General features: G+C 43.4%; 1 protein-coding gene across 6 annotated transcripts in view; it reads left to right on the forward strand.

Moving 5' to 3' along the window:
- Nucleotides 1-13,462: 13,462 nt before the first annotated feature.
- Nucleotides 13,463-27,125, forward strand: part of ITPKA (inositol-trisphosphate 3-kinase A) — a 39,215-nt gene continuing 25,552 nt past the window's right edge. The window contains exons 1-2 of one of the 6 annotated variants that reach the window (XM_062495773.1): nt 13,463-14,095; nt 23,202-23,294. In XM_062495773.1, the coding sequence (XP_062351757.1) occupies nt 13,592-14,095; nt 23,202-23,294 (597 nt within the window). In that variant the 5' untranslated portion in view covers nt 13,463-13,591. Of the gene's footprint in view, nt 14,096-14,451; nt 14,503-23,201; nt 23,295-27,125 lie in introns of all 6 variants that reach the window. The other 5 variants (XM_062495772.1, XM_062495770.1, XM_062495768.1 and 2 more) reach the window with 5 other exon arrangements.

The following is a 27,125-nucleotide window of genomic DNA, read 5'->3' on the forward strand; positions in this document are numbered from 1 at the left end:
GACATATGTGTGCATGTGTGCCCATATAACAGGTATTGTCTTCCCTACAAGTGCACTGCCCAGAACAAGGCTTTAAGCTGAGCTGGGCTCCCTCCTGACTTTTTCCCACAGAATAACCCTCAGTGGAGCTTCTTTCCTGTGGATGCTAACTCTTGCTGATGTCTTCCTGGGAGGAAAATGGATTCTTGCAATTGGGAGCAAAGGTAGAGGCAGTGTGGTGAGGCTCAGGCCCTGGGGAGGATTTGAATGGGAAGGGAGTTCCATAATTAATCTTCTGATTTATTGTTATATGCCTGCAATATGATCATTAAAATGTTAATTTGTGTTTACCTTAATAAACTCTAGAGAGTTAATGCTGTATAAAGCAGTATACTTATAAGTATACTCTATCCTATATACAGTATAAGCAGTATAAAGCTGCTTGCCTCTGCTTTTCTACATTAATTTGTCTGACTCACAGAAATGTTTAAGAATTGAAAAAATTAGCAAATACTAATGTGTGCTCCAGTTTGGAGAAAAAAAATGCAAAAAGGTGGAGAAAACTAAGAGAAAGAAAAAATCTTGGAAAGTCAAGGTTGCATCTTTCCCACACATATATCTATCAGCCGTGAGAAAATAAGAGACTTTTCCCACTCTCATGGAAATCCTCACACACACTTTCAGGTTAGGTATCCACATATCTGACATCATATTTCATGGAAGTATAACAGGTCTGACAGATGCTCAGTGTATGTCAGCAAGGGAGACCGTGCAACCAGTTGCTCCTTGAAGAAAATGTTTCCTCCACTTTAAAAACAATTATTCTGCCTGCAAGCAGTCCTAATTTTTCACATAGTTTTGAATGTGAGTCTTAACAGGTAGACTGTCATTAGTGGTCTCCTGCTCAGAGAACTTCAAAGAGCAGGACAGCTGTGAACAGAATAAAAGGTGTGAGGAATGAAATTTTAAGTGTTTGCTGTTCCACAGAAGTGCCTGGGACTAACAGGAAGAAGAGGGAACACCACCCATGCAAGTCATTGCACATCAGACAAACTGCAGTCCTTCCTGCTCACAGCTACAAGGTGATTCTGTTTCTGTGTTTAGAGTGTTAATAAGTCAAACGTTTTTAGCTTGATGATAACCAGGTTTTCTGGCTTGTCTGTCATAGAAGTAGAAAAAGGAAAGGAAACAGGAAAAGCAAAAGTCACCAACACTCCATGATCCTGCCTTTGGCCTGAAATGATTTCTCTCTGTCACAACAGTTCTTACCTCCCTTCCTTCCAGAATTATAATTTAGGACATGCCATAGTGTAAAACAAAGTTTATTGAATCAGGTGTCATACATAAATCAATGTAAACCAAATAAAATCAAAACAGACAGAGAACTTACCTGATAGAAATGTCTGAAATTTCAGGAACTTCCTCTTGCAAGTTCTGAACATGTATCAAATGTACACAGGGAGCAGTTACAATGCTGCTTCTAGTAAGAACTATTTCTATAGAAAAAGCTCAAGTGATCATAAATCTCAGTCAGTATACTGAGACTGAAATTCCAAATCAATCAGCAGAGCAAAAATGAGTGATGCATAACAGGATCAGGTCTGTGAAAAGGAAATGGCTCCACAGTTTCAGCACTACCCATGTACACTTCACCTTTGCTCACCACTACAAGAACACCTCCTTTACATCTTCTTTTTGAGATGTACCAAAGCTTAACAAGGTGAAAAGGCTTTCTCAAAAAGCCCCATTTCACCCTGTAACACTATAGTTAACAAGGTTATGCAGTATTTGTGGCGTTCCACCAAAGGTGCAACAATCCAACCACAAGTGGGGTTCAGAGAAGAACTTAACATGAGTACCCAAATCCAGGTATGCATGCTCCAGTTTACATTTCTATGATGTAATAGAACTAGGATGAAAGATTTTTATGTACAAATCTACAACTAACTCCTACCTCTCTACTCCATTTTTTGCCAGATCCCTTTTGCAGTATTCACCTGAACTGCAGGTATGTATTCCTGCTAAGTTCCCACTGCTGGGGGCCTCCAAAGAGGTGCTGCAGATGCTGACTTGTTCGGGCACAGGCTGTTGGTAGGTGAATGTTGCTGGATGTATTGCAGCTATTTTCAGAAGGCTTCTTGTGTGAGAAAGTTCTTCAAGCACCTGCTCCACCAGTGAGATATTACCTAGTACATGTTGAGATGTAAATATAAAGAATGTTTTGAAGACATTCCCCCACCCCTTAAAAATAAATTCGTCTTCTATTCAGATATGTTTAGTGATTTAGAAAGAGAGGTATTTTTGGGATTTACATCAGGTCTCAGAGGCCTTTCTTAATCAGACTTTAAAAGCACCAAGAAACCCTCTCTCATGAGGGGCCATCATTCTCTCCAGGGTTAAGTTTTGTTTACCCTCAGAGATCTGTTAAGATTGGTCCTCAGGGATGCCTGCATGGTAAAAGAGCCTTTAAAGACTGTTAGCTTGTAATAAGCATGGAAAAGTAGAGTGAAGAATTTAAGAGAGAATCCACCTGGTACCTAAACATTAAACGATAGATTTTAGGTCCATCCTATATCAGAAAGACAGCACAGACAAACACAGGGGGAAAAGCAAACAAATTAATATAAGCAAATTATTATCCTGAAGAAAATTTCTGGCTAGGACCTTGCCCACAATGCCAGCTGCTGCCTGCAACTGGCCAGCAAAGCTCATTGTCAAACAGTTTAGCAAGCAAATTTTCAGGCTTTACACACTGGTAATGTTTCATTTCTGTTCATCTGTGCTGCCCTGCTTTGAATTCTCTACAGTTCCAGGTTATTTCCAGCTTTCCTGGAGCTCCCACAGCTGGATGCAAACCTGTGACTTTACAAATGCCACATAGATTGAAAGTATGAAGCCAGGTATATCACATATTATTAAGTTCCCATTTGTACTGCCAGTTCAGTATTAATTCAATGACAATCCTGGTAGGAACAAGTCACTTACAGTGATTGAAAAACGGAACCGTGAAAAATATTCCAGGACTTGAGACGTGTATTCTAATCTAAGCTCCTGAACCTGGACTGTTCAAACTCTCCAGCCTCCTGAGGCCAGATTTTTGGACGTTTGGGTTTCTTTCTGTTTCCTTTTGTTTCCCTGTAGACAGCTAGGATCCTTGGAAATTAGTTATTGAAACGCCCGAAGTCTTTGGAGCCAGTAACCAGTTACCATCCGCGTCCATATGGGGCCATCTGGTGGCCAAAGGGGCTCGGCAGGGGAGGCTCGCCCGGACAGAGGTCCCTGATGGGTCCGATGTTTCAATTCTGGGGTTTTTTTGGTTTGTTTCTTTTGTTGTTGTTGTTTTTTGGGTTTTTTGTTTGTTTGTTTTTGTCTTGTTTTGTTTTGTTTTGCTTTGTTTTGTTTTGTTTTTTTCCTGAAGCCTTGTATCTAAAGACTCTCATGCCGGTTATTTCTCTCCCTCTTCTCTCCCTTTCTTTCTCTGGTTATCTTCGTCTTTCCCTGGAACAAGAATTCAGTTTCAACTTGGCAACTGGTGGCTTTTTGGTCCCAGCAGTTTTTTTACAGGTTTACCACAAGCTTTCCTATTTAACGTGCTCAGTGCTGAGGACTGACCAGCTGCTGACACTGGAAGTTACACCGTGCTTTTCCAACAAGAACTTCTTGTTTCTGTACTGCATTTAGCTTCTTCCATGGTGAAAGCCTACCTTTGTAAAATTTTTTTCTGGCCTGCAACTGGGCAGAAACATACGGCATTATGGATTTGATAACTCTAACTGAACTTTATGGTTCAATTTTATATAAAATTATTTATTAAGACAGTATTTACTTAATTATATTTGGAAAGACATTTTCTTTTGTGTGCTGTTGTTCACCTCTGTCATTGATTCAGGAAGATGTTTATCCATTGAGTGTCTCTGAATATCTCTTTATGAGTTTTATCTTCATTTGACAACCTGAAAAACAAGTATGGTATGTAGTTATATATGAATATGTACCCTGTCATTAGGCACTTTCTGTGTAAAGTGACACTCAATGCCTCCATTATTAATTTCAGCCAAAGTTATGCTGAACATGATGAAAACTGAAATAACATTGTTTTCCAGGAACCCATATGCATGTGTATCGAAAATGTTTTTTATGACAATTACAGAAAACTCTCTATGAAGGAAATGCAATTTCTAGAATGAAAATGAAATCCAGCAAACAAACTGCAATCAGTGTCCCTGTATCATCTCAGCCCAGTCTTTCCATTTCTGAAGGTGCTTATGCTCTCAGAGACAATTTCTCAAGCTTTTTGGCAAGAACCTTGATAACATTATAACAGAAACAGGATTCATTATTACTCCAACAGATATACAGAAAAAAATCTTACAAAAATATTACCTTCCAGTTAGCAAATACCATAACTAACTAATAGCCATGCTTTTCAGTTTTGTAAAGCAAAAGCCAAAAAATGCTTCTTCATCTTGATAGCAACAACCCCACTAGGGAAGCAGAGGTCTTCTGCTTGCATTTTCAAAGAGGATTTGTGGTTTTTCTTTTCTTCCTGTCTAGTCTTCAGGCAGCCTTACAAAATTATACTTACCTGAGGCAATGATGGATTGGATGCATGAATAAAACACCTCTGACAATTTTTCTTAATCTTGCTGTATTTTTTTCTGTGATGTTAAATGCATCTTTTCATGCCAGTAAAAGCATGAAATATTTTTCCCCTGGTACTTTTCCAGGGCTACTTTTTTATCACTGTTGACAAATTGTAGTACTAGTCCCATGGAAAAGACAATACAGTGGAAAACAGCTGGAGTTCAATAGGCTGGAGGAATGCTGTGGCACTTATTCTGTCAGAGGAAACAGAAGAATTTGGTGAAAGGTTGGCTACTCCTGACTCATAGTAATGTAGTTCCTTACAAGGAAGAATGGTTGGTGTATTTGTCTTGTTTTCAGCATATTTTTTTCTAGCAATCTGCTCTCTTGGAAAGAGAAACAGATGAAAATCCAATCTAATGATCTATAATCCCAGTTTAGTTACTGAAAAGAACTCTGTGTGCTCTTAGCAACGGTGGAAGCAGCAGAGACAAAGACACCTCCTGACCAACTCCCCCCTCTCCGTTTATATACAGGGTATAATGTTCTGTGGTGTGGAGTATCCCTTTGGCCAGTTTGGGTCAGCTGTCCCGGCCGTGTTTCACCCCTGCCCAGCTGCTTGTGCACCTCTTCACTGGGAGAGCCTTGGAAAGAGAGGAGTCCTTGGCTTAGGGTAAGCACTAAGCACAGCCAAAACAACCCAGTGTTGCCAACATTATCCTCATACTAAATCCAAAACTCAGCACTGTGCCTGTTAATAGGAAGAAAATTAACTCTATTCCATCCCAAACCAGGACACTGTTTAAGAACCTTATCTGACACTTCATAAAGGCATTATTAGCTGCAAGGGATTTCAAACTGATGACAAAACATGGGTTCCCTGTCTTGAGGATAGAACTACTGCCATAACTGAGCACAGACATCAGGTTTCGGGTTGGTTTTAAACTCTGCTGTGGTACCAATGGCCCTACAGTGCGTGGCACTGCCGAACTGAGCTCCCCGCCCGGAGGGCCGGGGCTCGGTGCCGGGGCTCGGTGGCGGTGTCCCGGAGCCCTGAGCTGTCCGCGGTGCTGAACGGGCCCGGCGCGGTGCCCCTGTTACCGGCGAGGCTGGCGATCTGCCTCGCTGCATTCCTGCGTTTCTTCTGCTTTTGGTGAATTTCATAGGCCACTCATTTCCCTGACACATTTGTGATCGACTGGAGGAAGTCATTACGGAATGCACTCCTTTGCAACACTCTCAGCTTGAAAAGTTTCCGATACCTGAAGTGAAAAATTCCTTGAAGACGGTGACAACACGGACATACTTGTATTTGTGCAAAATCCATTCCTATGACTTCAAATGAAGAAGGCGCTTCTCACAGGAAAATAAACATAAAGAGTGCAATATTTGATTTTATGAAGCAAAAATGTCAAAAACCCCAGAGAAAAACTTCCTGAGTATTTTTTTCAAATTATTTTACCTTTTATTCTCTCTTGCACTGCTATTTTTATTCTGTATTTGAGTTAATTCCAGAGACAAAGAGTCAAGTCTTGTGATCTGTCAAATTATGTGTCATACTGTTGTCTAGTCCACAAAGCTGGGCAAATGTATGTGCCAACAGGTGCTGGGAATACAGAGGAAAAAGTGATCTTTGTAAAAGACACATTGGCACTAATTTGGAGTTAAGTCATGCCAAAGAACACCTTTATATCCTAAAGAACTCTCTACAAACAATTTGGAGTCATTTTGCACGAGCACAAACCAGACCCTTAGAACAAAGAAAAGCTGCTTGCCTGCTGCTTAGTAGTTACTCCTGCTTTAGCTTTTCTTAAATGCACACTCATGTGGCATCGTTAATCTCACTAGGGTTTGTCTATGACTTTTTAGGATCTGTTTGATTCTTAATGCAGCACTGTCAAATGAATCAGCAAAGCAAACTATGTAGACAAAGAAATATTAGTGTACTAAGCTCTCCTACCCCAGCATCCAGGTGGTCAATTATTCACTAAGAAGTTTCAAGAGTTTTGCAGTGATTTCCCTCTTGCAAAGAGAAAAAAAAAAAGCCTGTGACTGTTGAGATATACATTTTTTACTACATTTGTGTAGTAGTACCATTAAAAAGACTATTTCAATTCAACTACCATGCCAGATTGTTGTAATGAATAATAGTAGTGATAGTTTCTGTGGAAAATATATTTTGCTTTAATCTTCATCAAAATCTAGTTATTTCAGACTTTCGGGGTTTTTTCCCCCCATAACTTACTGAGGTTTTTATAATTGTATTAGGTTTGCATATGTGAGGGCTACACAAGTGGCTTCTTTGAGAAGCTGCCAGAAGCTTTCCCTGTGTCTGACAGAGCCAACACCACCCAGCTCCGAGACAGACCTGTTGCTGGCTGAGGCTGGGCCAGGCAGCGATGGTAGATGTGCTTCTGGAATAACATATTTGAGAAGGAAAAAAATGTTATTGTGCAAAAGTACTCGCAAACACAGAGAAACAACTGCACAGACACCAAGATCAGTGCAGAAGGAGGGGCAGGAGGTGATCCAGGAGCCGAAGCTGAGATTCCCTGCAGCCCTTGGGGCAGACCATGGTGGGGCAGCTGTGTCCCAGCAGCCCACGGAGGTCAATGGGGGTGCAAGTTCCTCCTGCAGCCCTGGAGGATCCCATGCTGGAGCAGGTGGATGCCCAAGGGAGGCTGTGACCTGCTGGGAAGCCCAGGCTGAAGCAGGCTCCTGGCAGAACTTGTGAAGCCCATGCTGGAGCAGGGTTGCTGGTTGGACCTGTGACCTGGTGGCAGATCCAGGTTGGACACTGTTCTTGCAGAACTGCAGCTCATGGAAAGGGACCCACACTGGAGGAGTTTGTGAAGAACTGTGGTACATGGGAAAGACTCATGTTGAAGAAGTTTGTAGAGGATTGTCTCATGTGGGTGAGACCTCACACTGGAGCAGGGGAATGAGTCTTTACCCTGAGGAAGAAACAGTGGCAGAAAACACATGATGAACTGACCATAACCCCCATCCCTGTCCCCTGCATCTCTGAGGGGGAGGAGGAGAATTGAGAATAAAATAAAGCCCAGGAAAAGGAAGAGTTTGGGGAAAGTGATTTTTAAGTTTTGTTTTACTTCTCATGATCTTAGTCCAGTATTGATTAATAATGAAGTCAATTAATTTCTCTGAGTCTGTTTTGCTTGTGATAGTAATCAGTGAGTGATTTCTCCCCATCCTTATTTCAACTCATGCGTTTTCATTTTATTTTTTCTCCCTGTATAGCTGAGGAGGTGAGTGATAGAGGGGTTTTGGTGGGCACCTGGCATCCAGCCAGGCCCAAACCACCACAACAGCTTATTCCTTTAAATGTCTCGGAAGTGGAATAGTCTTTTGCTGAAGATGTCTTTTAACAATAGGGAAGAACCATGATTTGTTCTTTAAGCACACCCACAGATTGCAGGACGAACAGGTGAAATTAAACTTCTTGAAACAGTCTGCCTGCATTCACAATGAGATATTTCCCCCTCTTCTTTAAACTACTATAAACCATGAGTAAGTCTATGAAATTTGATGTAGGTGACACTGTAAATGCAGGCAAATATGTCCCAGTGTTCTGAGAGGTTACAAATGGCTAGTCAAAAATAACAACAATGTTTACTGTGAGTGTAAAGCTAAGATGCAGCTTCACTGGAGTAATTATCTTTAAATCAAATCTTCATTTTGAAGTTCTCACCATCAGCTCACAGGGAACTAAGAGGAACATGTTTGTTAGGGAGTGTTATCTGTAATCATCTCAAACATAACAACAAGAATTCCTTTTATTTTGTTACAAATTTTTTGTGTGGATTTTCTGCTAAAATGCCAGCTGTGGAAGATAAATCCTTTATTTAAGGCAAGGACAGGGAAAACATAAGCAGAAATCATGAGAGTATCCCAGATGCTTTTATGTGGAGCTACAGAAACTTTGAGGAGGGAGCGCACAACTCACCTGTCAGACCAGCAACCTGCAGCCACTGATGCTGCTACCTGGCTGCTCCTTTCAGCGCACATTTCCTGTCATGGAATACTATACTGGGGCACTTTCTCCTCCCCCATTTTATTTTATTCCCTGGGTATGTTGGCCCCCAGGCCAGCAGTAAGAATGTGAAGGATAAAAGTAGTGAGAGGGAAGTGAGAAGAAAAGGCATTTCTCTTCCTCTTTCATGATGAAGAACAGCAACTGCCTGCAGAATGAGGTGGTGCAGATGGGGAGGAAAAATGTTTTTTCTCCCGGGGTTTTTCCCTCTCTGTCATGATCTTCACCTCCTGTGTAGCTCTTTCTTTCCAGAATACTTCCCTACCCTTCCTTGTAGAGTAACCCTATGCTCTATACACCAGCAGATATTTTGTTAGCAGGGTGCTGTGCACACTCCTTCCTCCCCTGTGGCCTTATCCTTTGTGTCTTTTCTCACTGTCATAGCTATCACCTCATGATCTCAAACACTTGCACCCATTTTTCCAAGAGGGGTGTGGCACCTGACTGTGCCTGAGGTGCGCTGTCTCCCTCTCTCCAGTTTAAGCATGTGAGGTAGCTGAATAGTCGGAGGTACTTTGTGCAGGCGTGACTTGGAAATGTAATTTTAATTTCAGCCACGAGGGGACCTTCATAGTTTATTGTCTCTTTCCTGCAGGTTCGTCTTAGATCAGAGACGATTCATTCAGAGACGATTTCCTCAGTTTCACACTCTTAGATACAGTTTTGCTTCTTAGTTAAAAAGACATTCCCCCCCTGCCTTTTTTTGGATATAGGTTTCATTTATTAGGTGTCTAGAATTTATATCAGAAATATATAAACATCTTGCATACAGAAATTTGGCAAATAGCTTACAAAAACGAATCCCAAAAATGAAGAGCTCCTACTTATTGCAGCAAATGTTTTCACATCATATGACCTGTGTTTGGAGTCTCATTCTCCTCCTGCGTGCAGCAGCTGTGTACTTGCATAATTTGGTCTGGTAGGGTTTGTATGACAAAAAGAGGATGTGACTGTAACATGCACTAACGTTCTCACTTTGTCTAATGAGCAGCAAAGACAGAGCAATTGAAACATGGGACCAGGGGTCCCCAGTCCCTTTGGAGCTGGTGATGAGCCGCTGAGGCTGTGTGCTGTCCCTGCTGCCAGCTCCACCAGGCTGGCCACGCCACCACCTGCTCTGCTCCCACCTCCCCTGCGCAGAGAACCATCATCCCCTGGCAGAGCTGCTCCTGACACCACTCCTGAGAGGCAGGCAGCCCATTCACTGCTTTCCCCCCTTGCTTCCCAGGAAGAGATGTGATCTCAGCCACAGGCATGAAACTCTGCCTCAGGCACGAATGGCTGTGGGAGAGTTGGGATCTTCCCTTAGGCACAGCCAGCACTCAGGCCATGTGCCTTTCTTCCAGTTCTGGAAAAAGTGCCTTTCTGTATAAAACCACACTCAACTCCTTTTCTCTCCAGCTATATCCTGAAAGAGATATGGTAACTACTAATAAATGTTTGTGTTTGATGCATCCAAGAGAGACTTGTGAATCACAGCTCTCAAGTACTTCTCAGGCATTCTGAGGTAATTCCCAGCACAGAATCCAAGACGGTGTTTCTCAGCTGTCACGCTCTAAGGTCTCTGAGAAATCTCATGTGGGCAGTAAACAATTATGCATGTACTACAAAAGCTAAGTTAAACCCAAGGTTTCCCACTAGGGCATATTTAAACAGTAGTCTTCATGAAATCTTTCTAATCTATTTAGAAATGTCTGTTGCATCTTTGCCTTTGTATCGTCAAGGCTTAGACACCCTATGGGAACACAAACTGAAAGGAAGTAGAAATAAGCAGTATGTGAATGATAACCATGTTTAGAAAGGGATTTCATGGGAATGAAATAGACTTTTATTTTTGCCAATATAAATAAAGGCGGAAAGCTGTTTTTGTAGCAGGCATGTGTGAAATGTGAAACCCTGGCAGTGCGCAGCAGTAGCGATATGAGCCAGAATGACTGTGATAAGCAAAATGTTTCACCCCTGGAGGTGGGAATGTGATCTGGCGACTGCAGTAGCACAGAGCAAATTTTAAGCTCCCTGTTCCTGCCCCTGACTAACTATATGTATATACAGTCACTAACTGTACATAGTTAACTCATGTACTGTCTATCAGCCCACCCATCTGCACAACAGAGACATATCTTTCTGTATCTCATCAGAGCCGACTCTTGGCAAGCATCACCAGTGGATGCAGGCAGCCCTGTCCCGTCAGGAATGCAGGATTTCACAAGTGAAAAATACAAGTCACTAGCACTTTGTCAGGGCACAGAGTACCATTCCATTTGTTAAAACAGCTGTATACTTACACGGAAGTGTGGTGATACTGACTGAAAAATTTATCTTCTGGGTAGCTTTGAAAGATTTTGAGTTAAACCTTATGCAAACTTCAGAGATCAATAGCTCTCTAGAGAGGATGTGCTATAAATGAAGTCAATTAAACCTATCTAACCTGATCCAAGCAATCACCACTAACCAATATTATAAAAGGAAAATTTTCATACATGTATTTATTAAAATATTGAGTGGTTTTGTTTCCATCTTCATTAGTTGAAAGTAAAATCTTTATATTCTGTACCTGAACTGAGCTGGTAGTCCCAGAACTGTTGCCAAGGTTAAGGTTTCCTAAATAAGGTTTCCTAATCACAGACCACACATAATCTTGTAATTGCAGAATCAGCAGGCAGAGCAACTGCTAAGAGACTGGAAACTGAAATGTCATTCCACATGCAGCAGGGCTTGCCTGAAGGGCTCCTGTTTGCCCTGTGAAAGCTCACATGTAACCCCTCTCCTGTGAATAAATATATTTTTCCAGCTTGCTTATCTACAGACAGAAGCTGCCACAGTGACGTAAAAGAGCTAGATGGGTCCAACCTCTGCATGTGTATAATCTTGAATACCCATTTAAAACTGCCCTCTGCATTTTCTGCTCTATCTAAAAATTTATTACTGTGAGTATTCTTATAAAATCATCGATTATAAAACCATGCTTTTGATTAAACTGTTATGACTCTAGGTATGTATTAGGTCTAATCAATTTTCATGTTTTGAGACTGCCTTTCTGCTACATGAAATTTGAAACTAATTGCAAAATTAATAATAAAAGCAGTGATGATCTTATTTTAGAAAGAATGTAAATCCATTACAGTTTACCATGAAGGAATACCCTCCTACAGGTGCTTTGGTGTTCTCACTGCCTGTTGGAGAAAACTTGCACCGCCAAGCATTTTACTACACACTTTACAGGTTGTGTTTTCACACAATTTGGTGGCAGCTGTCGGCCCTGCCTCCCCCATAACATACACCTTGGGAGAACTCCCACAATGGCTTCCACACAAAATTAAGTCCAACACAAGGCTTGGTCATTTAAACTGAAAATCCAGACTGCTGAAATTCCAGATTCTAGGCACCACCTAGTTCCAGAAGAGTCCAAAGATGAATGATTATTTATGTAGTTTCCCAGGTGCCTTTCTGTCTGCTCTTGAGCATTTACAAGCTGTGGGCCCTATGAGAAGCACAGCAGCCTCCCCAGGAGAAGGCCTGTTGTGTGGTGCCTTTTGGAGCAGGCTTTTTCAAAGGTAACCTGCAAGATCAAGCTGTAAAATAATCAACTGCGGCCAAATAATCTGACCGAATTACAAAACAGGTTAAAAAATCATTTATAGCATCACTGGAGGGAGGAGTCCCTGCCGTGGCCCGGGCTGGGACTGCTTTGAGTGTGGAGCTCCACATCCCCCTCTGCAAGGAGCTCCCAGCCCAAGCGCCAGGCAAGAGAGAGCAGATGGTGAGAGACAGATGGGAGAGTACAAGGAAACAATAAGATAAGTGAGCAAAAACTCAGCTGAAGACTTCAGCATTTGGTTCCAAAATTATTAATTTTAGTAATCATTTCAGCTGATGTAATCCTACGGTAGAAAGCCTTTCCTGTTCTCAAGGTCTTAATAGCTACAATTCCAACACATGCCGCATCCCAGCACGGGTTACATTTTAGGTAAAGAGGGGGAGTTAAACAGTCAAGAAGTACCAAGGCCGGGGGTGTCAAACGCTGAAATTCGTTCGTAAAGGGGGCTGGGGTATCGCAGCAACCAGCGGCTGAAGGCAACCTGATTGAGCGGTGCTCAGCGGGTAACGCGCTGACTGACAGACAGCTCGGGCTTCCCGGGAGGCCGCCGCTGTCCCACACCGCTGTCCCACGCCGCTCGCAGCCCGCCGGGGATGCTAGAGCGAGGCGTGGGGACCCGCAGCGCGGCCGGGGGAGCGCCCCCGGCTGCTGGCACCGCGCGGTCACTCACGCACCGCCACCCGGTCCCCGCGGGCTGGTGACACCCAGCCACACCGCCGGCCCCGCGCGGTGCGCGGAGCCACCCCAGGATGCCGCGGAGGCCTGGAGGTGCCCGCCGGTGTCAGCGCGCTCCGAGGGGATGGTCACGCACGGACCGCGGACCGCCACGCGCGGCCCCGAGCGGGCGCAGAACGCCAGGGAGGGTCAAAGGGCACCTCCCCCGCGTCCCCGGCCGGGGCTGGGCTGTGGGGCCGCCCCTCCGCCGGCCGAGGCGCGCCGCGCTGCGCAGCCGCCGTGCCCGGAGAGCCGCGGCCCGGCCAGCGAGGGGCGGCGGGCGGAGGTAAGGCGGGCACCGCGACACCCCCAGGCCGCTCCCCGGGGGCCGCCGCAGGGAAAGCGAAACCAAAAGGGTAGTGGGGGTGGCGGCGGGAAGGGGCGGGCAGGGGCTGCCGCTGCTCGGCTCGCTCCTCCCCTCCGCGCCGAGGCGGAGCGGGGCGGCGGCGGCGGCGGCGGCGGGCGGGCGGGCTCAGCGCGCCCCCATGGCCCTGGCGCGGGGTCAGCGGGCACGGTAGCAGCCTCCGGCTGTCGCCGCGGGTGACTCAGAGCTGCCCGGGCAGGGCGGGCTGGAGATGCGCCTCTCCGCCGGGCTCCGGGCAGCCGCGGGAGACTGACTGAGCCACAAAGAAGTTTTCCCGGCGGCGGCGGTGCGGCGCTCCCCCATGCGCGCCTCCGGCCGTCGGTCCTGGAGCGCTGCTCGGCAGGCGCCCGGCGCCGACCCCGCCATGGAGCCCCGCGCGGGGCTGCACAGCAGCCCGGAGCTCAGCCGGGCCAAGCGGCTCACCGTGGGGGAGCTCTGCTCCCTCTTCGAGGCTCGCTGCGCCGCCGTCGCCGCCGCCGCCGCCCGTCAGCTGCCCGACCGGCCGAAGAGGGGCTGCCGACCCCCGAACGGGGTTCTGCCGCCCGTCATCCCCCGGCTCACCGTCACCGCCGAGGAGAGCGAGGAGGCGCAGGGCAGCCCCCAGGCGCGGCCGCCGCGGCCGGAGGGCGGCGGGCTGGGGACGGGCAGCTCGCTGCACCTGCAGTCCCGCAGGCTGTCCAACTCCTCGGTCTCCTCCACCGGCTCCTCGTCCCTCCTGGAGGACTCGGAGGACGACGTGCTGAGCGACACGGAGTGTAGGAGCCAGGGCATCGTGCACTTGGAGCACGGCGAGGACACCAGCCAGGTAGGGGCGCGGGCCGAGCGGTTCGCCCGGGACGCGCTGCGCCCTCCCCGGGCTATCCTGGACGGGCAGCCGGGCGCCTCCCGGGCTCCTTAGGGGCCAACAGATGCTCCCGCCTGGAGTGAGGTTTCCGTGACCCAGCTCCACGCAAACTCCGGGAGACTCCTGTCCTGGGCCGGCAGCAGTGCGCTGCCGTGCACAGGCTGCTGCGCCTTTAGGAAAAGCGCTTCTGCACGTGGGCTCCTCAAAAACCCGGCCAGGTGTGCACTGTTTTTCTGCTGTGGAATTGTACTTTATGTCCCAAGAATATGGGGAGATGTTTTTTGATCATAAGTGGGTTGTTTTTTTCTTTTTTCCAGTCTCCTGTGTCAGATGCTCAAAATAAAAATTTTCCAGGCATTTCCCAGCAGGTATTTTTTGTCTCTTTCAGTCCTGGAGTCTATGGTTGTCAGTTTCTGAGCCGCTTCTTGCTGTGAGCATGACAGGAGATGGGGAGGAGCTTGGAATGGATAGAATGCATGCTTTTGTCCATTCTGGCAGCAACACATTCTTCTCAGTAAATCCCCTCTGTAATTTGGCAGCTTGCATCCATGAAGTGCACTTTTAAAGGCATATAGTTAGTTGCTTTTTCATGTTTTCTTTGATGTATATTTGCTTGACTCCATATAGCGCGCTTCTCAAGCTTTTGTACTTGAAAAATGTAGCTTTAGTGAATTCTCCCTCCCACCTTCATTGATACCGCTGCTTAAATTATTGTTCTACTGCCAACTCATTGGTGCTGAATTGTTTTCAAGCAGAACATATGCTTTGATTAAAAAGGTATAAAGAGGAAGTAATGCAATTGTAGGTGATACCTCCAGCTGGACTTTTCTCATGGTAATTGTGGCTTTACTACTTTAGAGGACACATAGTACAAGAACTAAAATGCTGTGCGCAGTGTTGGTTTTGTTTGCATCAACTTGTGGCCTGATTTTGGAAGAGAGCATAAAAGGGTTTTGTACTTTGTCATTTTGAGTATCAAGAAACCTGTAATAATCATACTTAGTTTGTACTTTTGATTCTGAGATAGAATCTGGTTTGCAGGGGGAAAATACTGTTGTTTTGCTTTCTTTTCTAAAACACATGCTATGCGATTTTGTGAAAGTAGCAGGAGAGCAGAAATTAAAGATAAAGGGTCATAGGATCATTTGACTCAATATCCCTGCTGTATGTGTGGTTAATGGGGAGCAAGAATTAAGTGGTGACGCTTCAGCAGTAAGAGAACTCTGAGATAGCATTGTGGCAGCAGGTTAAACTCCCCATGAATATAGACTGAAGCAAAATTGATTCTTCAGATGAGAAGCTGTGCTGCCTCAAAAGGTTATGCTTCTGTATCTCTGAAGTCATTGGTACTGAATACAATATTGAGACCTAAATGATTGGGGGTGTATCCTTCCCTGTAGTCTTAGGTGCATGTATCATGTGAGTGGTAGTACTTTCTTTTAGGAAGTCTTTATAGTCACCTTTTAATTACAAGAAAATCTCTAACACTGATTTATAGACAAACTGAAAATATCCATATTATAAATGTTTTAAACTCTGAAAGACTCTCCTGTTCGTTTAGGTGTGTGGGAAAATGAGAACATTGATAGTACTATAATAATGCAGTTTTTGAAAAAGTTTTTGCAGTGTTCCAAAGTTTAGTCAGCTGCAGGACTGTTTAATGCCTCCTTGGTAAATAAGTACTCCTCAACTCAGGTAAAATACTTGGTGTTTTAAAAGGCTGAGTTATGTTTCTATACCTGCAGTGTAGGAGGGGAAGATGGGACAAACTGTGCACCAGGAGCTTGCATTCTGGCTGATTTTCTTCATCTCATTATACCTTCTGTGACACATTGTCAAACCGAAGCAGGGACTGGTACCTAGGATTCTAAACCAGCAGAACTTCATGGCACTACCTAATAAATTAAATGGGCTCACTTGGTCAGTGACTGCTTACATGGTTCATCCCTCCCTTCCTTGCTGCGTTACCTACCAAGAGCTCAAATCCCAGGAAACTGCTGTTTTTCCTGTGGTCAGGTGCACTGTCCTTCCTCTCAGGTGGCTGCACTTTCGGTGGTTTGCTTACCAATACCTGGAGGCATCCAGGACAGTTCTTGTGATTGATGTGTTTTGGTACTGGACAGTGCTGTCCAATCTTGTTTCTTCAGCAAAGCAGTGACTTCATACCATGCCAAAGTCGGAGTCTATGCTTTGAATCTCTGGGGGTTCAACTTTACAGGATATGTCCTTTCAACTCGTAAATCTTGAGGCAGGATGAATGTTTGTTTTGGAATGGAAGGCTTTGGGTTCAAGGCAGGCACATGCAAGTGAAAATAACTACAAATTTTGGGATAACCTATGGAGTGCTTTTATATTTTGAAGGTTTTATTTAGAAGCAATTTGAAATATTTTGTTTATATTTATTGTTTTCAGTGTATTTTAATAGGTGAAGGCTTGTTCTAAGAGTGGAACACAAAGCATAGAGACTTTTCTGAGGGAAACTGAAATCAGACGTGGACCAAAGTTACTCTTTCCTAATTCACGAGAAATTCTGTCATTTAAAATTTCTCTTGTATTGGGGAATTCTCTGAGACCTTTCTCTGGAAATATGAGAAGTTAATTTGGAGCCTGGCACCTTATGATTAATCTCAGACCAGTGCTTGGAGAACTGCTGGGTTGTCAAGCCTACCAGGCTTTCCAGTGCCTACCAGGGACCTTGGAAACTTGCCCAGGTCTTCAACTGTGGGTGTAGAAGTTCTGATAATGTTCTTGTTATCAGAGCTTCAAGGCTTCCATCTGGAGACCCAGGAACTTGAGACCTAAGCTGAAGAAGGCCCTGCCAGGTCTCTCTACTGTTAACCTGGAGATCAAGACCCAGTTGAGTCTGAAATATTGTGGGCTCTTAAGCTACCTGTGCAGAACTGTGTGTGAGGTGGGAAGCTCAGGAGCCTCTGTGTCCAGGGCTTGGTGCCCTGGAGTTCTCAGGCCTTAAATCCCAGGTTGGTATGCCTGGGAGTGCTGTCTCTGACTGTATTCATGGGAGGACAGCTCTCCTTGGTAGTTCACTTGGCAGACAGCAAGAGGGTGAGTGATTCAGTTAAGTATTTCACAGAGCATTTGGGGTTGGATGGATTAACACATCATGATGATTGATGTTAAATTTTGTTTCTTCTTGAGCACAGTATGTGGGCATGTCCCTGGAGTGTTGGAGCCCATGTGGGGGCACTGAATATCTTGGGGCCGATGGCTGATGATGACGGAGCAGTCCCAGCCCCGCTCTGCTGGGACAAAGTGCTGTGCTGGTTGCATCTGGGCAGGCCCACCTTTGAGAGAAGCTCAGTGGGTGTTGTTCCAGTTTCTCTGCATAAGTTTTTCATGCCATTTTGCAGTAATTAGCAGGGGCTTTGAAATTAGGCTGTCATGGCTTTCCTGAAGGAAGATCCTTCCAACAGTGAAGGGATGGAAGTATGAGATAAGCCTATTCTGCTGCTGTCCTGTTCAGCTTGGGGTTCAGTGAAAACCAGTTGTGCAAAGCTGTGCATAATGCCATATTTGGAGCTTTGTAACTCTTAGCAGTTGACTTAAAAGAGGAAATATTGGTTATTTTTTTAAATAGCCGATTGACAGAATAGATATTACCCTATGGCAGAAGCTAACATTTCTGCACTTAAATGGGAAGCATACTTCTGTAGCCTTGCTTCATGCCATCTGGGAGGTGTATATACACAGCTGAATCTTGCAGTGAAAACACCAGTGGTGCCTTTATAGTAATGGAGAGGATACAAGAGTTATATATTTTTGTATTCATTCTGTGAATGAGCAGTTTTAAGAACTACGAAGTCTGGTTAGCACCTTCTTTGTTGGGACAGAGACTTTAAGGAGTGGTTTTCACAGAGAATAAACACCATGATAATGTACAGCAGCCTCCTATCCTCTTCATAGGAGAATGTTATTTGCTATATAGAAACATGCCAAATGAATGTACTCACTTTCATAACTGTGACCTGTCATTCCAAATTCCTAGAACCGTAACCATGAGAACAGCTGACAGTTTGCTAGGGAAAAAGCAGTTCAGTTCTTGCATGCAATGATACCAGTCCAGAAACTTTGGGGGATATTCATTAGTGAGGTGCATTTGGTTTGGTTTCAGTGATCTTCTTGATCTTATTTTTCATAACGTTGAGTACCTTAAAATGGACAAGTGTGTAGAAAGGCACACATACTTAATAGGTAACTAACTAAATAAATTAATAAATACAGAATGAAAGTTTTAGCTACTTTGTCTCAGGGGTGGGTTACATAAGCTAATGCAGTGGAATGTAACTGTTATTTTTAATTGAAGAATAGGAATGACGGGATGACATAAGGAAGACTGTTAATGGGATTTTAGCCTACTCTCCAAAGGAAAGAAAGCTTGTGTAATCACTCTATCAATTCAGTTGTAACTGCTTTCGTGGGTTTCAGCCAAATTTGGTAGTGGCATAGACATCTCAAAGTTTCTTTAAGAGCTGTATAAAGCTTCACAAAGGTCAGACTGGGTGGAAGAGAGGAAGCCAAAATAAGTGCATACTTTTTCTTCTCTAGGGGAGAAAGTGCCAGAGGACATAAACAGCTGTCTCCTGTATTGCTTGTTGAGTGGCAAGTTGGCATGTGCATACTGGCTAGTCCATAGGTGCTTCCATGCTGGATCCAGCTGTGCCAGGTAGTGTCTTCTCTCCTGAGGGTAATTAGGAGAAAGTATGGGAGGGGTCATAGAGTGCTGTGGGCTGGTGAGGTTAGGGAATGTGGAAGATGCTAGTTGAGGCACAGGGGTGAAAGGGAAGAAGTTATGAGGAGGTGTAGGAATGTGGGGGAGGTTGAAGGGCTTTTGGAACAAGTTTATAGAGGACAGTGACAAGCTGCAGATACTCTGGTAAGGGTGCAGGACAGATACCAGTCAAGGAGAAACTAAGCTTCTCTAGTGTTCTGCTCACAAAAGAGCTGCTTTTAATGGAATACATTTCATATTGCTAAAAACATGCAGATTTATAATGGCAGTCTCAAATACTGAAATCTTCTTACTGAACAAATTTAAGGCAAACAGCAGTAATGTTCCATACTTGCACAGTACTTGGAACAAAATTCTGAACTGAGAGCCATCTCTAATTTTGAGGATGAATTCTTTACCACTGTACATTGCAGTGGTGGAGTATATCAAAACATCAGCAGTATCAGGTCTAATGGTATTTTTTTTATTAGTAATGTGGATTCTTGTATTTAAGGAAATGACTTAGCTCTTTCCAAATCAGTTGAGAGAGAAGCAATTAAATGCCTTATCAGATATGAGTTTCTAATCCTGGATATATCTGAAATGGTGACTTAGGGGTTACAAGATTCTTCTCTTCTGAATCAATTTTGCTCTGATAGTTTTAATTTTTCAGATGTTAAAGGACATGTTGTTTGGGCATACAGTCTAAAGTTGAAAGAACTCTAGTAACTTCTTCCTTATGGACCTGCTGTGTTAGGTGTGCTGCAGAAGTTTCTCTCTATGTCCACTTTTATAGGTCAAACCTCCTTATAATGCTTCTTACAACTGGAAAGGTGCGGAAAATAAAAGTAACAGCTACTCCTCATCATTAGTTGAGGCATATTTAAAGAGGTCATACCTAAGTGTATTTTTCTCAAGCTGTCATTGACTCAGCAGATTTATTTGTGAAAACCCATGCCAGCCTTGAAAGCAATAAAGGTAGTGGCTGGAGCAATAGTCTGGAAATCTTGCATGTCTGTATATTTTTGGATTGTGACACTATTACCCTGTTAGATTGGCTTGATTAGAGTGAATATTTTTTTACTGGTTAATTTGATTACCACGTGGAATTAGTGTGGTAGTTAACATATCCAAAAGTTACCTCGGCTCACATCTAAAGTTTATTATAAATGGAATGTGTTGAAGTGGAGCGGTTTGATTAAATGCTAACAATGTGATGCAATTTAATGTTGGAAGTTGAGAATGTACATTGTATTTATGTGGTAAATAGCTGTTTTGTTTAGAAGTTTAAGGATCATCATATGCCATTTTGTAGTGGTTATCTATAAAATGTGGTGGCAAAAAAAGTAACATTAACCTTATACATCCTGGAAGGAAAAGGTGATCTGATGTACCTCAGCAGCTGGGTTTGTCTCTCTTCTTCCTTCACAGTCAGGGTAGTTCTTGCAGTGAAAGGGGGCTGAGGCAGAGAGAATTGGCTTGTCAGTCCATGTTAATTTGGATCTTGCATAGCATAGGTTTAAATTGAATTTTTAAGTGCTCTTCTCTACTAACAGAGCTTCATGTCAAAAGCTCACAAGTTGGGTAAGATGGCATTGTCTGTCCAAAGCACAGCATACCCAGGGAAAAATATAATGAAAAAAGGAGGGGAGTGGGAGCAGATGTTAGTCTCCATCAACTCCTTCTGAACAAAAGCGTAGGGAAAGGGGAGAGGCTACCTGTTCATCTAATGTTAGCCTAGCAGATACTTTGGTGTATTGTTTCCAGTGCTTAACTGATTCATTCCTGTCAGTAATGGAGAATGCTTTCTGGGATAACACATAGCCAGCAGCATTTGGGTGGATTTTTGTATTGATGAATGCTGAGCTTCTCACAAGGGATGAAATCTTTCATATTCCAAAATGTGGAGGTGTGAGACTGGTACTCTAGAAACCTACCCTGAACCCATCAGGCCTGGCTATTGTTGTTGGTTAGCAAATCTTCTGTTCCTTGGCAAGCTTGGGAAGAAGTTAGCCAAAGACAAATCGACAGCTCATTTGAAGCAGTGATCATAGACTTGGGACAGACTCTCCAAGCCAGTTGATGACTATAGCAAGCGTGACACAGACTCTGCTTTGTGGGAGCTTGGCATTAACCCAGAATTCAGGAGCACTCCATATTTACAGGCTGAAATATCCAAGTAAGGTGATGCAGTGATGCAAACACTTGAAACTGTTTACCTCGGCCCACATTTATTTTACTCACATTCAACTTCATTCTGCGGTTCTCATTCAGCCTTCTGACCTCATCTGTATGTGAGCCACATTCTAACAGAAGTGTGGTTACAGGTGATAATATGTATAGAAACATGTTGTGTCTGGGTGTCATTGGTACTGAAATGTGTCTGATTCATCCAGAGGATTAACAGGAAGCTGGGATGTTACAGAGCTGTATGAGTTATATATAGTTAGTGGGAATGGCACAGTTCACTTGGGATGTACCAGCAGAAACTGTTTCATACATACTTCATACAACTTTCATGTGATAAGGATAATGTCTCTTGATAAATTACATTGAACATTATGTAGAGAGAGAAGGTCTTTGTTTTCAGTGATGGTAGAAAGTCATTATTCATTGCCAGTATAACTGATTTTGTCTCCTGGTCTCTGCCACTTCCCAGCATAAAGTGATCCAGTCTTAGTTACAGCTGCATTCACTTCTCTGAGCTGCTACAGAGAACACAGCTTTCTTTGTGTCTCAGCTCTTTTCAAGCAGCTCCATATAGTTGAGAACACTGCAGCAGTTCTTTCTAGTGATGTTCACTGAAGGCAGCTCTGCTTTATTTGCTTCCTGTGGTGGAGTACTGAATCAAATGGAGGCTTCTGCCTCTCACCTTTGAGGTGCTGGTGCTAGTCGAAGTCTGTGTGTTGTGGGCACACAAGAGATCGATGGAACTGAGCTGTGAGGGATGTGTTCAGCCATCCCACTCCAGGTGCAGGAGGTGAGCTTGAGGAGGCTCAGCTGTGCACAAGGCAGCTGTGAATTGGGTTTTCCCATACAATAGGGCATTCCTCACCAGTACCAGCCAGTGCTGGCTCACTCTGCAGCACATACTTTGGAAACTGATGGAATATTGTTGCCATGTGTCAACACCTTCCACTACTGGAACCTCTTCAGATGCTCTGAAATCATCACCTTTGCTGAAATCTTCAAAGATCCTCTGAGCATGTGGCACAGGTAGTCTTATGTTTTCAAATGACCAGAGTTATGGGTTCACACATTGCAAAGGGTAGCTGCAAGGTTCTAATGTGGGCTACTCAAGAGCAGAACTTTGGAAATGAGGGAGGTGAAAGGGTTGTGATAGGTTCAGGTCATGTACAGCCAAGCAGAAAGGGAGTGACTGACAGGGGTTGGGAAGGCTACTGGAAATGTGAGAGGAAGGAGTAGAGGGAAGAGCAAACTTAATAGGCAGGCAGATTAAAACTCAAGGAAAAATGCGTTTTCAAAAAAGGTAGAACATGTGATAACTATATTAAGAAGTCATCAGTCAAACATTGAAAGTATATGTAATGAAAGAACTCATGTGCCTGCAGTGTGGGTATGTTAATGTTCTGCTGTCTTTCATTACAAACAGGTGGGGCACTTGATGCACAGAATTCATGACTTTCAGCTATTCTATGTTTTCAGCCAACTCAAAGGTTAAGTTGCAGTTCCACAGTGACTGATGACACATATTGCAGAACCTCTGTTTATTCACAGATAGCTCTGCAGCAGATCACAGGAAGGGAAGAGCTGACTTCCCAATTTAACACTGCTGAATGATGTGGAGAACTGCTGCCTTTCACAGTTTCACAGTCACTCTTTGCCTGGGAAGAGACTAGGGAAGTTATTTATGGAGACTTTCAGCATGGCCAATAACTGTATTTTTTTCATTCTTCTTTTGACTATCTTGAGAGTGGACCTTATTAGCAGAAACACTGAACATTTGTACATGAAGCCAAAGTTAATGGGAGCTGTTCCACAACACTATTCTACAGTATTGTATAACACTGAGTATTAAGAAAAGCAAAAGTTGACACCTTAGTTTAAGCTTTCAAAATTTGTGTGTACTTTTCATATTAACCTATCTTTCCTTCAGTATTTTTCCCTATAAGATATGAATAAAACACTTCACTTAACAGGTTGTGAAAACAAATTCAATAAAATTTGGAAAATAGTGTACTGCTGCTGTAATGGTTGTCTTTAAGTTTGTACCAAAAACTTCAATTCTGAAAATTTCTAACTTTTGAGTACTCAGTTTTGCATTTAGGATATTATTAAAGTTCCAGCACAAATGTAATTCTGGATCTGAACGTGTTCCAGGAGCAGAAGGTGCTGACATCCGGCGGTGATGTTTCATCCTCCCTCCATTCCCAAAGTGTGTGCTGCGGATCGAGGCGGCGCTGCCTGGCTGGGGTAAGGTACCCATGCTAGAGAGGGCACTGACAGCAAGGCTGCACTTGGAGAGGCTCTTCAAGCATCGTGATAGGTGCCCTCTGGTGTGGAAGAAACTTAGTTCACAGCTGAGCCTCTTCAACCTCACCTCCTGTGTATGGCTGAACAGATCTGTCACAGCTGAGCCACACTGATCCCTTGTGTGTGCTGTGCCAAGCAGTCTCTGCAGAAGGTGATTAAATGCTAATGAGACTTTATTACAAATTGATTTGAGGTTCTTAAATTTGCTAGGCTTTGTCAGGTTGACCTCTGCTCCTCCCTTTTCCTACTCCTGCTTTGAAAATAATCTTCCTAGATTTCAGGTTCCTTCCTCAAAATTTAAGGTTAAAAAGCTTTTCAGAGATTCACTACAAATTTTTTTGTGGGGTCAATATGAATCTTTCCCTAGTCTTGGAAACAGCTCAAGTTTTTTGTTAGAATTGTTCAGTCTGAAGCAAACCAAACAGTTTTAGCTCTTTTGGGGTGTGTAAGTTAGAGCAAATCACCAGGGAATGAAACGCATATAAAGAATTCATGTGCGTTGGTGCTTTGGTGGTTGTGCAGGAAATCTGTGTTTTGAGACCCTGATCTTCTGAAAGAGGCAGAGCTAGAGAAGTCTGTATGGCCTTTGTATTCTTCTCCATCCTTATATGCTTATGTGATGCAGCAGAAAGGATAAAAATCTGTGTGAACAGTGTTTCTGCATGCAGATCAGCTGTTACCTTGTGCAGGGTTTGAGTGGGTTGTTGGCTAAGTGCACTTGACCTGAATATTCCAATCGTAATAAGCCTTGCTTGGTGTGCCACCCATGTATGGTCTGTAGGAATGGCGTTGCTGACCCCACAAATGGTCAGCTTTGTTCAGAGGAAAATGTAATCTGAAGAAGCTAAGAAACCTTCCTACGCTTCAGCTCTCACTTTTCATAGTGCAAAATGCTGAGTATGAGAATTTTGAGTTGATAATTTGATAACAGTTTGTATTGTCTTGCTCTGTGGCATTTCAATAAGGAATGTTTTTGCCTTCTTTTGTACCAAGCCAGAACGAGTAAGCAGTTAAATCCTGAGGTACTAATCTCAGGACAGAACCTGCCATTCTGTTAAAAATCCTGTGAAAGGGTTTTAAAGTGGAGATTCCTGAATTTCATGTACTTTTGCCTATCACTTGCTCATGATGGCACCAGGGCTACCAAAGGCAGTCAGTAGAAAAAGTGGTGAAACCATATTTTATATGTTAGGTAAAACTAAGCCTCGAGTTCTCTCTGGCCTAATGGTCTGCCTGGATTTGGGCACCTAATCAGGCTCCTATAACAGTTTCATGGGTTGTTTTCTCAAAATTTATAGCAAGACCGAAGAAAATTATTTGTTTTCAGCAAGGACACCAGGAAAGGGAGCAAATCCTGAGCTCTCTAACAATCCAGTGATTGTTAATCACTATGCCAACAGTCTCCCAAGTAGTTTTCCAGCAGTAAGACTGGCTGTTGTCCTGATTATGATTTCCCATTCCAATATTAAAACTGGAGTGACACATAACTAATCATCTGTCTTCTTTGCCTGTTTATCCATTGGGATTTTCTGCATCATCTCTAGAAATACGTCCTCTTCCATTGCTATAGTTCTGTGTCTTGATCCTAGTCTGCCTTTGCAGTCCTCTGATTTTACGGGCAGCAATCCTGTCTGGCACTATAGGATAAATGTAGCCAAGTCACCAATATTCTTTTTACATTGCATTCTTCAAGAAGAAGAGTAGATAGGCAGCAAAATCAGTCTTGGCTTGTGAAGTAACTTCTCTGCATGGCCTGTTCCCCTGTGTCCATTGTAGGTCATAACCCATGTACTAATGACATTTCAAATGTCTGTCTTCTCTTTGTTGAGCTCTGGTAAATTGATATTGGTTGCTCTTGGGTTTTGCTACCCATGTCCAATGAGGCACAGAAGCTGCTGCTTGCTCCATATTTCAGGAGGCTGGTGTAGGTGGTTGTGCAAGATACAGGAGTGTGGCTTGCAGTTCTGTTGCTAGGAGCCAAGAGTATGAAGTTCTTTGAAGTTTTATGGGGGTTTTTTAGTCTCTTTTACCATGAGACAAAAATTTTGGTAGATAAATTGTCTTTATAAACTACACCCTGTTTATTTGACTTTATTTTTAGGTGAGTTTGCATCTTAATAATTGGTGATTGATGCTTATGCTTCTGCAAAGGTGGGATCTCCAGTATCCTGATGGTGAACACACGTTTACCTTCCGGGCAGAGGAAACATGCTCCATAAATCACATTTGCTATTGTTCAAACACCCACAACTCTTCAGGAAGACAGATGCCTTGTTTCAGTTTCAGTCTTTAGTTGAGTCACTCATGCTTATGTAAGGTTTGAATTTGATTCTCTTTCTTAAAGCTACATTATGGAAATTAAAATCTTAAATAACCCCTTGTCTCTGGGGCTAGCTGCTACTGATACAGAGGAGGAATTCAACTCACTTCTCTTATGTTGTTCTGTTAACAGTAAGTATCTTTTTGCCCAAGGGAGAAGTCATCTTTTCTCTGTATTCCTTAAATAGTTCTTAGGGCTGACTTGGGGAAGGAAAAGTTTCTCTAATCTTTGATTTGCTTCACAAATAAGCAACTACCTTTTAAGAGTCTCTCACCAATGGGATAAGGTGAAGAGTCCTCATTTCCATAGAATCACAGATTTCTTAATCATTGATGCATTTCATTAATAGGAGTGTGGGTTTTTGTTTGGTTGGGGTTGTTATTTTGGTTTTTTTTTTGTTTGGAGTGGTTTGGAATAATCTCAGAGTTATACTGTGTTGAAGTTGAGTTATTAAAGTGGTTGAAGGATGTGGCTTTCCCCTAGGTAAACACCACACCCCACTCAGTAGCAGTGCCTATCGCATGTTGACACTTGCATTCCGTTGCAAGGGGTGGGCCCTGTTTGAACAGTGCAGTGCACCACAAGTGAAGCAGTAACTCCTCATGCTTCTTTAGAGGATAAGGGATGAAGCAGTTCAGAGAAGACAAGGAAGGAGAAGTGGAGTACTGGACTTTGTCTTGTGATAGATGGAGGAGCAGTTGGCAAACTGCTACCAGTATGTGTGGTCTGTTTTTACCTGACATATTTTTAGACTCTAATAGTCCATTTCACTTAACACTATATTACTGCTTATTTGAGTACTTGACACTTTTACTTGAGTGCCTCTAATTTAGTTTACAAGCACTAATTACTTAAATTATTCAACAGTGTTCTGAAGTAGAGTTGCTATAACCTGCAGTTGTGGGAGCTGGACCAGAGAAAGGGCATGTGTTTGGACCTAGATTCCATACAGAGGCAATGAAATGTGCTCAGATCTTTTGCAAGTGATTGTCAGACAGTTTAGGATGTTAGAAGCTGAATTACCTTGGTAGGAAAGAAAAGTTATATAAAAACATTTTAAAAATCAATAGCTGTCAGTAACCTCTCTATATGTATGTAGATACATACATGCAGAACCTTAATTCCATCCTTGTGCTTCCTATCCTTTCCTATAGAAAAAATTAATTATAGTACAATAGTCTTCCACTGCTACATTTCTTTCAGGCAGAGTCTCAAAGTTGTGTGGGATGCAGCTTCTGGGGCCCTGACATGACGATGTGTCGAAAGCAGGGTCAGCTTTCAAAACATGTCCACTAACCCAAACTGTTGGGGATAGGAAGAGAGGGGTCTTTGACCAATTAGTAGAAAACAGTTTTGCAATTCCTATTGCATGGTAGTGGTTTCTGGCAAATAGAAAAGTGTAAGAAAGGATAAGCATTAATATTTTCTTTATTTCTCTTTGTCTGTTCAGA

The sequence above is a fragment of the Cinclus cinclus genome, chromosome 6 (genome assembly GCF_963662255.1).
Source record: "Cinclus cinclus chromosome 6, bCinCin1.1, whole genome shotgun sequence".
NCBI classification, from domain to species: domain Eukaryota; kingdom Metazoa; phylum Chordata; class Aves; order Passeriformes; family Cinclidae; genus Cinclus; species Cinclus cinclus.